Here is a 14,241-nt window from a genome sequence, read left to right as displayed (position 1 = left end):
TTTTGAACCACAAAACCACGCGTTATGTCCTTCTTTTTCGCGTTTTTGACGGATGCTCATTATCATCTTTGATATAGGGTCCACTTTGGTGAAAAGTTGGAACTAACTTTACAATGACACGACTCATTGATTGGAGACGTGCATTCAAGTGAATGATTCAGAATATGTAGCGACATGAGCATGCCTCGTTTCGTTTCAGCTCATACAGTTGCCAACTTGCCACAGGAAAGGTTTATATCATGGATAATTTTTTAATTGTATAAATTCTTAAAATTTAAGAGAAGTTTTATCAGTATAAATTTATCAAATATAATTACACTGAATCTTGGAACAACTCCGTATTATTAATTAACCTATTACTAGAGTAGTTATCATATATTTTATTTATCTTCCAAGGGTAAAAAGTTTGAAAAGATGATGAGCTCATGCACCATTATTGTGTTAATCCTTCTAATTAAACCTATGAAACACGGACATTTTGTTGAGTTGCTGTGATACATTTTGGACACGATACTCGACACTTGTCCGACACGCGTGTCTACTGTGTCTAACCGTGTCTTAATAAAAAATAAAAAATTATTTTCCGGACACGTCTGGACACATCTAAATACTATCACGTGTCAGCGTGTCCAGTCTTATTCTTAACATATGTTCTTAAAATAAATTTAGATATAATATATATTATTATTTATTAAAACAAAAAAATATTTTAAATATTTAATATAATTAAAATAAGATTAAAAATAATTAAAAAATTTGATTTATATTTTAATATCAATAAAATATCAAAATATCATTACGATTTATCTAAAAAATACTTTATATTTTATATATATGCGTGTTCGCTTATCATGTAAAATTTTAAAATTCAACGTGTTCCGTATCGTATCGTATCCCGTGTCCGTACATCATAAAATTAAACTATATGTGGAATAACTAGAATAAGATCGAGATGTGGGTCATTATTGGTGTAGGGTCTGCCAAATTCCTCTCTTCTTCAATCTTCCCTACGCCTCTTTTGTAATATTTTTTTTTTTAAAGAAACGTCATGACGAGTCTTCAATTTATTTATCATTTTAACATGGGTTTAACCACGATAATATGCAGATGATTGATTGGTTTTCATATAAAAATATTTTTATTCTATTTAGTATTTAATTTTGATAAAACATTAATTAATTTTGAATTTAGTTATTATGAATTCTTATATCTAAGAATACAGGTTAAGATTGTTATTAAAAAAAATTTTAAATTTTTTATTTTAATAAATGCTCAACAAATCATTAAAATAAAAAAATTATAATTATAATTATTTAAAATTATAAAGTTTTGAATTTTTAATGACTTGTAGAAAATATTTTTAATTATTATTATTTTTAGAAAATATTTTATTTTTAATTAGTTCACAGTATGATTTTATTTTCTTCTTTTACATTCATGTTTGAATGCAATTTTAAATGCCAATAAAGTAAACAAGAAAATTTTATTGGTAAATTTGTTCACATGAGTTAACATATATAGCTTATTTAACTTGTGAATTTTTTTTTTACGTAAAACGAATGTAAAAAAAGTGTTACGAGTTTAAGTAACAATGATTTAAACATATGTAGCTTAAGATAGTAGTGTTTACCTAACTAGATTATACCCAGATGGTTTATTACTAAAGAAAACATTGCAATATGTAGTAATATGTATTTTGCAGCGGTTTAAACGAAACCGCCGCAAAATATAAAACAATAACTCACCCGGCGGTTTAGATAGCGGCGGTTTTCAAAAATACGCCGCTAAATGCATATCTGATTGACATACAGCGGCGGTTCGAGAAAAACCGCCGCTAAATGCGCCGCAGGTTGTCGTTTCGCGGCAGTTTTACAAAATCGTCGCAAAATTTCTGTTGCTATCTGTCGAATTTGTTGTAGACTAGTCTAACTAAGTTGTATAATTGTTTTTTATATTTACATGCACTTCGTTTTCTTTTTTAAAAGCCATCATCAATTTGTAACACAAGATTTAATTGAAAATTAAGGCAATAAAACTAAACTAACTTTAATTACAAATTTTTGAATATTCAAATTATCAGCTTAAACCCTAAACCCTAAACCCTAAATCCTAGAAGTTAAAAAAACATTACCATAAAAAAAGGAAAAGAGAAGAGAGTTTAGATAATGCTGTTTCTAACTAGAGTATGACTGAATCAAACCAAAAATAAAGAGGATAATGCTGTTTCTTTGAAAAGAGCTAAACAAATAGAACTCATTAAACAAGGAAATAATTAGTATCTAATTGTGTCTGAGCCGTATATGACCTCTTAAGATTTTAATACACAAACTATTCTGTCAACTTAGAGTACTCATAATTTAGTTCCAACATGCTTGTCTTCTGGAATTTTCTATTTTTATAATTTTTTAGTTTCACAAATTGATGAACAAACTAGCTCTAATCTATATATGCATGCCTGAGAAGAATAAATAATTTTTGAAGAGACAATAAAAGAGGGGGTTAAGGGAAGGATGAATATCAACACCATCCCTTGACAAAAATCTAAAGCAGTAACATTCAACCAAATTACAGAGACTAATCTTACGGCAACGCTCTTTGGAACAAGGAAGACGGCGACGCGCTCTGGAACGAGGAAGACAGCCACGCTCTCTGACGCACGTTCTCCTCGGCTGAGTGAGGCACGCGAAAACCGTGGTGACCTTGACAGGTCGCCGTGAAGGAAGCTTCTTTGTCTTCTTTACCAGGAGAAGCGGCGATTGAAGAGACAAGAAGGAGATACAAGCACAGAGAAGAGATACAAAGGTTGAGTGAGAAATCGCAAAACAAAGAATAAAGTAATTTTTTTAGTAATTTTTAGATTTGTTTAATTTTTTGGTATAAATGATTTGTTAAATGTGTTTTTGTTTTTGTTTTTTAGATTATTTAAATTTTGAAACGGTAAAATTAAATAATTTGATTAATCTAAAAGAGTAATTTTTGTCTAACATATAAAAAAAAGATATTTAAGTCTTTTAAAAAATTAAATAAAAAATATTTTTTTATTTTTATTAAATTTTAAAGGTATTTTAGTAAAAATAATGATATAATATATATTTTTTAAAAAAATTGAGTGCTGATATGGAAAATAAATTCCACGTGACTTGTTATTTGTCCATATTTTAAACGTATCAGTACGGATGAATTTATCATGATATCGAAGCAAACACCATGACAAATTATCATGTTAGATGTTGAAAAATAATGACATAGATATTCATTAACAAAAATACTCTACAACAAAGTGATTTACTCAATTAAGTCCAACTAAGTTGTATAATTATTTTTTATATTTACATGCACTTCGTTTTCTTTTTATTTTTCACAACTTCTTCTTCTTCTCTTTTTTTCATCATCTTTCTCTTTTGTTATTATTGTTGTCGTCACCATCACCACTACCGCTGCTGCCACTGCCGCTGCCGTCACACCTCCTCTTTCCATTTCATTTGAATTTCTTCTCCTCCTTCTTTTTCTCCTCCTCCTTTTCTCCTCCTCCGTTGTCGGTGTCGTCATCATCATCATCATCATTATCGTTATCGTTAGAGAGTGAAACAAAAAGAGTTATAAAAAATAAAATAAAAAGAAAAAAAATAAAGAAGAAAAAGATAAAAAAGAAGAAGCAACAACAAAAGATAAGAAGAAAGAAGAAGAAAAATTTTGAATTATATAGAATTTATCAAAAAAATAACACCAAAATTTCTCAACAATAACATATAGATATCTTAGTTTTGACACCGAAATTTCGGTGTCACTTTAAACAAATTTTGGTGTTATTTTTGTTTCTAGCAAGATCAATTCAATTAGTGTGAATCTACATTCATTCAACTAAATAAGATTGTAATACATATTCATTCAAGTTTAATATGAGAAGCAATACTCCTAAAAGAGAAGATGTAAGAGCAAAAAAAAGAAAGAAGAATAAGAAAAAAATGTAGCATTAAAGAAGAGATTTATGTATTTTGTAACAAAATTTTAATGTTAAAATTATGAAATTTCAGTGCTATTTTTGTTTATGACAAGGTTGCGAGAACCGGACCGGTCATTGAACTGGTCAAGTGACTGGTTCAATGGTTCAACCGAAGTTAAACCGTGGTTGAACCGATTTAATTAATAAACTCATGTTTGGTAAGGATGTTAGAATTTTATGCACTTGTATGTATAAAGTTTGCAGCCGAAATAAAGTTTGCAGCCAAAATAATCAAAATGAAACTTTTCTACAGCAAGCATCATTAACCCTTAAATAACAAATTCCTCATAGTAAATAACATCAAGGTAATACATTTAAAAAGAATAAATAAATAAACAAAAGGAGTTCAGCTCAAAACATGAGTAAGCCCTTCAAAAATTAAAGTTTATTTGGTCCGTCGAATATGCATTTGACATCAAATTGATCATCAATTTATATATTACTAAATTGGTCAAATTAGTTTCAAAGATATATGGGACATTAAATTGTCTCTTCACTATCAATCTGTTACATTTCTCCATAAAATTAGACCTCAAAAACATAAAATTGGTTCTTGATGAACAGAAAATTGATTATTAAAGGACCATTTTGATGCTGCTGACACAAATGAGCATCAATGTGTTGCCCCACGTACCTGAACTTTTCTAGGCCTACATGAAATATAAGGATTTAAAATAACAGAACAAAAAGCAGCAGAATCAAAACTTTGAACAGAAACTGAATTTTAATTCAATTCTCTAGAAACAACTTGATACATCATATGCATTGTCTGGCTTTGTATAAGAAAAGAATGAACTGAGAAAATATTTGCCTTGGATTATATCAATTCATACAGCATTCAAAATCCAGAATTATATTCAGCAAAAGTCAATGTAGCATTCAAAATCCAGAGTCCCAAAATTGTATCAATTTTATATAGCATTCAAAATCCAGAATCCAAAATTGAACTTATATCAAATTTATATTAAGCAAATTCAGAATTACAGAAAGACTAATTCATATAATTAACAAAATAAAAAAAACTGAAAAGCAGAAGAACTCTGCATCAATCCATCGATTCATATATTTAACAAGACAATTGAACTAACAATCTCCTAACAAACAATTCATATAGCGAATTAACAAAATATAAAAAATAATTCAAAAACCCAAGAACTCACAGTGGCAGAGAGCAGAGATCAGAACAAAACACCAATAATCTAGCTCTGTTAACAACAATGAATGAACAGCGAAGAAAATTAACTCAGAAAACAACTAATTAACCCAGAAAAAAATCAACAATCAACCTAATTAAATCCAGAAAAATAGTAATTAACTCCCAAAAATAAAATTGAAGAAGCAGTGGAGGGATGGAGGCTTACCAACGGTGACAGTGACTGAGCTACGAGAAAGAGAGAGAGAGAACAGAGACGAAGCAGAAAAACGCCGACGAGAAGCAAACGTGCGTGAGCGACGGCGATGACGCCGATGAGAGAAGTCCAGGACTGAGTTGAGGTGCGCCGGTGAAAGCCATAAGCGAACCAAACTTAACAAAATCACTAAAAGCAGCAAATCAGGGCTGACAACGACTGGCTTGACCTTCGAGAGGGCCGAGCGAACCTTCGAGAGGGCTGTCACTGTCGGCGGCGACAGTGGCGAGGGCTGGCATGCGAACTGGAGCTTGAAGGTGGCCGCTCTGATAGGGTTTCCTTCATGTGTGAAAGAGAACTGAGATCTGCCTTTTTTTTTAATATATAGTGTAGCGAACCGGGATGCTCAAAAACCCGGACAGTTCAAACGGTTCACCGGTTAACCACTGGTTCGTCTGGTTTTTTTTCGGTTTTTTGCAGATCAGTTTCTAGCATCAACCGGACCGGTCAAATGACCGGTTTCCAGTTAACCCGGTCGAACCGGCCGGTCCGGTCCGATTTTCAGAACCTTGGTTTATGACAAGAATTCAATCCAATAAGTGTAATTCAAAAAAATTATGTCACAGTAAAAAAATTTTAGTGTTATTTTCTAATAAATTTTGCATAACTCAAAACTCTCCCTCCTCTCTTCTCCACTATTATCATTATATTCTTCTTCTTCTTTTTAATTTCTGATAATTTTTTTTGTTTTATCTTCGTAATAAGAATAAAAATAAAAAAAAAGAAAGAAAAATTAAACAAATAAGAAGAAGACATATATAATGCTGCAAAAATTATCAAGAAGAAGAGAAAGAAAAGAAAAAAAATACAACAACATAGAATAGTATCAGCAAAAAATAATGAAACNNNNAAATCATCAATAATGATTATTTATTTAAATTTTAAAAAAATGTGATTTAACTATTTAAGTTTTGAGTTATTTAATTTTTTATTAATTTTAGTCTCACCTCTTCATTTTTTTATTTGCATGTGATTATTGAAAATGAATTCTCTCGATGTTAGACTTGGGAATAGAAATGGCAATGAATATCTCTAAAGGTGGGTATTCCTTCCTTGTCTTCATCTTTTTTTTTTTAGAAAAAAATCTCCCGTCTTTGTTTTATCTTTGTCGTAAGTTCCTGTTTATTTCTCTTCACGGAGAAGATGGATACCCATAATGTCCGTGAATATTAATTAACTTTTAATTTTTAAAAAAATTAATTTAAAATTATAATATAATCCAATACAATTCAACCAAATTTAATATATTAAAACACAATTTAAACACAAATTTAATTAACATAATCTACAAATTTTTTACTTAAATAAAATAAGCCCATGCAAAATTTATTGGTTTCTCCTAAATGAAAATTCGAAACGTGAATACCCTCTTCCTACTATTATATAAATCGTCCTAGGGGTATGAGAGTTATATAATATGTTAACCATGTCACCCAGGGACGATTTATGCATGCATGGGCCATTGGAATAAGGCATAAATTGTGCTAGGGTAGAGAGGGTGCGGACATGACTATAAATCGTCCTATCCTAGTGGGTTTCACGTGATTTCAGCCTAAAATATGCTTCGGTGGCATGATTTACGTGCGAAACGTAACCCTAAGCTCTTAGAGTGATTTATGCTCAATTTAGTAACCCTCAAAGCCCAGCTACGATTCACTGTCAAATTTGTAACTCTAAGAAGGCTAGAACGATTTATAATGATAAAATCTCTATAAATATACGAGTGTGGTGTCAAACGAAATATATTTGAAGTTTATTGAGTTTTGAGAGAGATGAGTAACACTATGTTTTTGTTAGTTCATCGCCGAGAAAAGATTGATGAAAACATAAGTGAGGGTGTCACGTTCTTAAGTAAAAAGCAGATTGGTGTATTTGTAAGTCCGTCAACAATTTTGACAGAATTACAGAATAGTATATTACAGAAGACAGAAAAATGAGAAAAGAAACGTGTGAAACAATTATTTTTTTCGAATTCCTATCTCACTAAGGCAAGGTTATGTTAAGTTTAGAAAGTATGAGATGCTTGGCGATGACGACATACGAGTTATATTTCATAGCCAAGCAAGATTTCCCGACTTAGGCACTATCGAGTTGTTTGCCAGAATGGTTGATGTAGAGGGTAGCTCTGGTGAATTCGCTCCGAATTTGCCAACTAGCGTCATAGAAGGGAGTTCCAGCGCCATTTCAGCTGGGTAACCAGTGACTCCGTTTGTTTCATCTCCATTATTTGTGGCTGATTTGCCCGTTCAAGCAGATGACTTGGGTGATCGGCGTACCTTTAGGGAGCTCACAGTTGCAATGGGAGCAGCACCTGTAGTAGACGGTGCACCGGCATTCATGGAGGTAAGAGAGAGAGATCTATTTGCGGAGGCTACAGGCGATGATGGGCCGGATTCGGAGCCACCGATTATTAGTGATGAACGCGATGGTGAGGATGACGCCACACGTGCCGGGGGAGCACAAACCCAGGAAAGCAGTCAGATATAGCAGTACCCTCGACACTTTTCAACTTTGGGCCTTGATGCAATGAACCAACCTGCATTTCCAAATCAGCAGCACCCTACTATTCATGGAGACAGGCCTAGTATGATTGGCACAGACGAGTTTGAAATCAGGCAACGGTTCGAAACCAAAGAGGAAGTTGTATTGACAGTCAAGAGTTATAATATTCGTCGGGGTGTAGAGTATCAAGTGTTTGAGTCCGACCAATTGAAGTATCATGGAAAGTGTGTGCAGTTCGGTAATGGATGTAACTGGCTGATACGTGTGACTATGCGGCAGAGAAAAAGCTACTGGGAAGTTAGACAATACAACGGACCGCACACATGTCTAGCAACAGAGATATTGACAGATCACAGGTAGCTTGATTATCATGTCATCTGTGCTTCAATTTTGTCGTTGGTCATAGCGGATGCATCAGTCTCCGTGAAGGTATTGCAAAATGCGGTGTCATCCAAGTTTGGTTTCAAGCCCAACTATAGGAAGGTGTGGATGGCCAAGTAGAAGGCGATTGCTCAGATATATAGAGACTGGGAGGAGTCTTATAACCAGATACCAAGGTGGATTATCAGGGTTCAGTTGTATATGCCGCACTATAGTGGTGTTGCGTATTTCTCCAATGAGGTCAGGTAATACGGTGGATGGAACAAAGGTTTTCTTTCATCGATCATTTTGGACGTTTCCTCAGTATGTTGAGGCATTCAAGTATTGCAAGTCACTGATTTCTATCGATGGAGTTTATTTATAGGGGAAGTATGAAGATACTTTGTTAATGGCAATTGCACAAGATGGAAACTCGAACATTCTTTGAGTTACATTCGGGTTAGTTGAGGGCGAGAACACAGATTCGTGAAAGTTTTTCCCTGGAGTTATGGACTCAATATCAGGATGGAGTCCGTCGATATGGGCATATGACGACAAAAATTTCTGAGTGTATTAATTCTGTGCTGAAGGGAACACGCAACCTACCGGTAGGTTCACTTGTTAAGTCAACATACGGGCGTTTGGCAGAGCTCTTTGTGAGGAAAGAAAAGGAAGCCGAGTCGCAGCTCGGGGCTAGGCAAGAATTTTGTCAGACACTTGTGAAGACTATTGAGAAAAATCTACATGCCTCTAGAAATATGCGGGTAGATCTATATGACAGGGGAAACTCCGAGTTTGTTGTTGAGGAGCTTGTGCCGACCGGGAGAAGAATTACGATGAGTAGCCATCGAGTTTCTTTATCCGTGCGCACATGCAACTGTGGATACTTTCAAGCCCTCCATTATCCATGTCGTCATGTGCATGCTGCATGCTCATTTTGTAGACTAGACTGAAGGAATTATGTTGATGATGTGCACCGCCTCAGCACCATGTTCAATGTTTACAAGATGGGTTTCTCTCCGCCTATTCAGGATAAGCTATTGCCCGTACATGATGGGCCTCAGGTGATTCATGCGAGCTGCTGTTGGTCGACCTCGGAGTACAAGGATAAGAAATAGTATGGATGAGACTAAGCCGGATCAACCAAAGAGATGTGGAATGTGTAGGCTCCCAAGTCATACTAGAGGAAATTGTCCTCAGCGCCCAGGTGCTTCCGAATCTCACGAAGGAAGCAACACATAGCCGCTAGTGATTGATACGTTAGGTTATTAGTATTTGTTGTTGATCATTTGTCTTTATGATGTTATGTTTGCTTTAAGTTTACATTAGGTACGTATTATTATTAATTTAGCATAATTTCATGTTACTTTATGTCATGTTATGTTATGATATATATGTTTGCTTTTGTGGATGTTACTTGTATATTGTAAACGTCTCTTAATTACTGTTAGTAAATTGGCATAATTCCACATTCTATTCTACTTATGTTACACATAAGATAAGATAACACGATGACATACCGAATGATGAGACAACAACATAGCATACGAGTCTACAATAACATAGCATACAAGTCTAAAGATAGATAAACTACAACAAAAGTCTAAAGATAGATAAGCTACAACAATAGCCTAATAGATATGATCCCACCAACTAACACATGTGTGATTCAGTGCCACACTTCACCGGCTTGATGACGCGCTTCCTCCTCTGCATGACCGGTATAAACGGATCTGGCGGCTGACTGACAGGTGCGGGTGCCTGATCTGGCTGATAACCCTGTGGAAGCTGTCCTCCCAATGCAAATAAACCTCTCTAGTAATCAGTCGGCACTTCATTGAGATCCATGTTCAGGTCCACTTCACCTCCCTCAAACTGTGGCCTGTAATCACCAGCTGGGCTGCCAAACTGGACAAAGTCCGCAAAAAAAAAAATCTGAACCAACACCGAAAACTTGCTCCATCTGGTTTGGGCTACTGAAATCGAAAAATAAGATCGATGTATCAACCTGGATGCCTCTACTTCGACCCCCTAAACCCCCACCAAACTCGGAATCCTCAGTTCCTCCTTCATTCCCACCAGCAACCCCAGCTCCCCAGCAACGGTTCCTCCAGAATTACCTGACCCTCCCCATCCAGAGCCACCAACACCCCCTCCCACACCAGCTCTTCCATCACCCCCTCCTACATTTGAGCCACTGCCACCCACTCCCCAACCACCCCACCCGCTCCTACCCCTTACACCAAAGCCACCGCCACCCCCTCTCCAACCTCCCTCACCACCTCTCCAATCCCAATCAGACCCACCTCCACTGTGACCCCAACCTCCTCGATGACCTTCACTGCTTGCACCGCCACCACCACCCTCATCCCCATCCCCATCATCATCATTCTTATTTTGCTGATCCTCGTCCAACCCCATACCCTCCTCGAATTCGGCCCCTATGGGTTGGCTGTATCGAGACCCAACGCACTCACGAGTAGCCCTACACCTATTGTCTAGCACGTTTGGTCCCTGTTGTCTTGCAGGTGGAGCAACATGACCCTGAACAGGAGCCTGTGGGAACCCCAAGTTGGCGAGGTTCCACAAGTAAACGATCATGTGAAAGGAACCTACGACCTACCCCGTACCACCAGTCAAGATACTTAGTCGAAGGCCGAAGGTTTGGAGCCAACTGAAAGACAAGCACGCTCTGGTGTCTCTGGTCCCAATACTGATGCCATGTGGCGAATGCCTTCGGAAATCATCTAGTCGGTCCTCTATCATCCTTTGATAACAAGAAGTTAATGTTGATGGCTGGATCTGAAATGTGCTGAATTCCCCCAAGTTGGGATAAAACCTTATCAACCTGATGCCACTCAATTGCGGCAAAGTAGATCAATGCAGTTGTCGACTTCCACAACGTGTGATTAGGCCTTGGAATATCAGGATGGACTACTTGGATAACCTCAAGATCGTTGCACGGCATCCAAATGAACTACAACACAGGAAGCACTCAAAATTAACCAAGTCATACACATATCCATGTAATGATTAGGCCATTGGCCAATACCATAATCAATTGTGACCGACAGCAAAAAGTGGAATATGAGACTTACATCATTTTCACTCAGCCTGTCTAATCTGTGTTGGGTTGCGATGACCCAGAGACCCTTCTCGTCCGACGACGGTAGGAACCTCCCCCACCTTGCAGATGCATAACAGTTACCATTAAACTTTGAAAAAATGAATATCATATGGTGCATAACAAACATTATCCATGAAAAGTACTTACCTCGATGCAAGTGGCCAGCGGATGGTATCAAAACCTCTAGGCCTGAACGTCAGAAAATGCCAAAAAATCGAAGACTGTAGCAATGTCAGTGGCCTAGCTAGGGTCCTAACGTTTTAGTTAGCAATCCTGCAAAGACACCTGTACAACTAGAACAAAGTGGCCGAACCCCAGCTGTACTTGCTAAGCCAGTCGAGTTTCGCAATATACGAAAGCCACCTCAAATGAACCTTAGCACCAGACTTGTCAGCAAAAAGCGTGGTAGACAACAACATCATAATGTAACCCCGTGCATAGATCTGTACTGTTGCCTCCGATGCATTGGCGGGCAAGTCTTTGAACTTGTTCTAGAACCAGGAAAAAGAAACCATGAAGTCATCAATACAATCATCTGGTGGAAGTTCACCAAATAACTCTCAAAACCACACCTAGGCAGGCTTCCCCCTCCATCAACTGATCGAAATCACTGAGACACCCGCCCACTACATGTTCGTCAATAGGGAGGCCAAACTGGTATGCTACATTCTGTAGTGTTATCGTGCATTGCCCAAACGGCATATGGAACGTATGGGTCTTAGGATGCCATCGCTCCACGAATGCATTGATCAGAAGCTCGTCAAGCTTGAACCAATAATCATTCAACCTTGTAATATACAATAAATTGGCATGATCTAAGTAGGGTAGTATACGATCACGCATTACCATCTTTTGTTGCCTACGAACCTTCCTAACGCATCGAGTTGTCTGATATTACATAAAATTTAAGGCAATAATTAAACCAAAATATATACGAAAAACACAAACTCCCAATACAAACTATACCAAACAAGCTCATAACATCTAAAAGTGAGTGGTTATATGCAGATCATAAAAATATCAAAAACTGAATATCACAAGCATAAATTTATCGCAAGTCTAACATCACAAGCATAAATTTATCGTAAACGAATTTGATGCATCATTAACAAACCTGATGTCTAACATCTCGTGCACCGACCAAAAACCTACGACACCACTAAACAATGCAACCAACAACATCCGGATTAAAAATGTTCTAACATGCATATTCAAACTATACTATACTCATCAACACATGAGTGTAACTAACAGAGTTATGACATCGACCCAACTCAACTAAATATGGACTCCGATAACTAACCACTTCGTCCATAAATCCGGCAACATGCGTAATGCCGTTTAGGTGGTACATATCTTCCTAATTGGCGGCCATCCTTCCACAACTCGCCACCCTCTGCCAAATTACGACAGACAGGCCGTCCCACCCACCGCCGCATCGTCACTGGAGAATGCCACACACCTCCGCTCACTGCCACCTCTCCCTTCGCTTTTGGCTGTCTCCCTTACCTAGATTCTCTCCCAAAGCTTTGCCAATGTTGAAATGGAGGTTGTTGCTTCACTTAGTTAATCGCCATAACGTCTTCAGCTGCCACACTTCACCTTAACTTGTTGCAGCCTCTTTAAGGTTAGGTCTTTAAGCATAATCGTGGCACGCCTTTGAGGGTCTCAAGAATGAAAGTAAATCGCACTAGGGTCAGCAGGTTCTACTTTTGCACGTAAATCGTGCCACACAGGAGTGTTTTAGGCTGAAATCACGTGAAACCCACTAGGCTAAGACGATTTATAGCCATGCCCGCATCCTCTCTATCCTAGCACAATTTATGCCTTATTTCAATGGCCTATGCATGCATAAATCATCCCTGGGTGGCATGGTTAACATAGTACATAACACCCATGGCCCTAGGACGACTTATATAATGGTAGGAAGAGGGTATTCACATTTCAAAATTTCATTTAGGGAAATCTAGTAAATTCGGTATGGGTTATTTTATTTAAGTAAAAAAACTTAATTTACATACATATTAAATATCCAACATATACATTAATAAATAAATAAAATATAAAGGTTACCAATATATATAAGTAAGAGAAGCTTTAGGAACAAGACTTCATCGTATTTCCAATTTCTGACTCTCTTCTTCATTCATTTTTCTGAATTTTTCTTAGTTAAAGTTTTGAAGAAGTTTACTTTACTCTTCTACCTCCAAATATTTTTTGCAGATATTGTATTGGATTATTTAATTTTCTGATACAATAAAAAGTAATGTCTTTGACAAAACAAAATATTTTAATAATTTTAATTTATTATTCTCATAAATTTAATAGTTCCATAAAACGGATACCTCTGTCTTCGTCTCTTTTTTCAATTATTTGTTGGAACAGATTTATGTTCTCTGAAGAATTTTGTAAATAGTCATTAAGTCTCCGTCACAGATAATTTCCACAAATACCTATTTTTGCGGGTTTTTTTCATCCCTACATGTAAAGCATCTTAGTATCTCTCCTCTAAGCTCCTATTCATGGTGCATGTTACACTTTTTATTTTTTCCATTCTTTTATTGCAACTATTTTAATTTAGGATTTGTATTAGATGAAAAAAGCATATTTAGGATCTTGGTAGTCTAAATAAAAATAAATTATAAAATAAAATGGTAAATTACATAGCTATTTTCATCTTCTTTCTTTTATTCTGATAATGTCTTTTTCTATTTCTCGGGCCAAATATAAACAACTCTCTGTCACAAAAATACACTAGTAACAATATCAACTAATTAGGCGTAAGAAACGAACTAACTTAATTAATATATGTAATAATAATATTGATGGTATGCGTATGC

At 36.2% G+C, this 14,241-nt stretch overlaps 1 protein-coding gene across 1 annotated transcript; it reads right to left on the bottom strand.

Annotated features, from left to right (window-relative positions):
* LOC107633073 (glycine-rich RNA-binding protein 10-like) lies at nucleotides 10,306–10,875 on the bottom strand. Its single transcript, XM_016336706.1, has one exon. The coding sequence runs from the start codon at nucleotides 10,873–10,875 to the stop codon at nucleotides 10,306–10,308; it is 570 nt and encodes a 189-aa protein (XP_016192192.1).

Source organism: Arachis ipaensis, chromosome B03 (genome assembly GCF_000816755.2).
Source record: "Arachis ipaensis cultivar K30076 chromosome B03, Araip1.1, whole genome shotgun sequence".
NCBI classification, from domain to species: Eukaryota; Viridiplantae; Streptophyta; class Magnoliopsida; order Fabales; family Fabaceae; genus Arachis; species Arachis ipaensis.
Note: the sequence above shows the minus strand (reverse complement) of the source record. Positions and strands in the feature narration are given on the sequence as shown.

Bases quoted from the DNA above. Each gene is read 5' to 3' on its own strand.
- LOC107633073 (XM_016336706.1), bottom strand. From the start codon at position 10,875: ATGATCGTTTACTTGTGGAACCTCGCCAACTTGGGGTTCCCACAGGCT.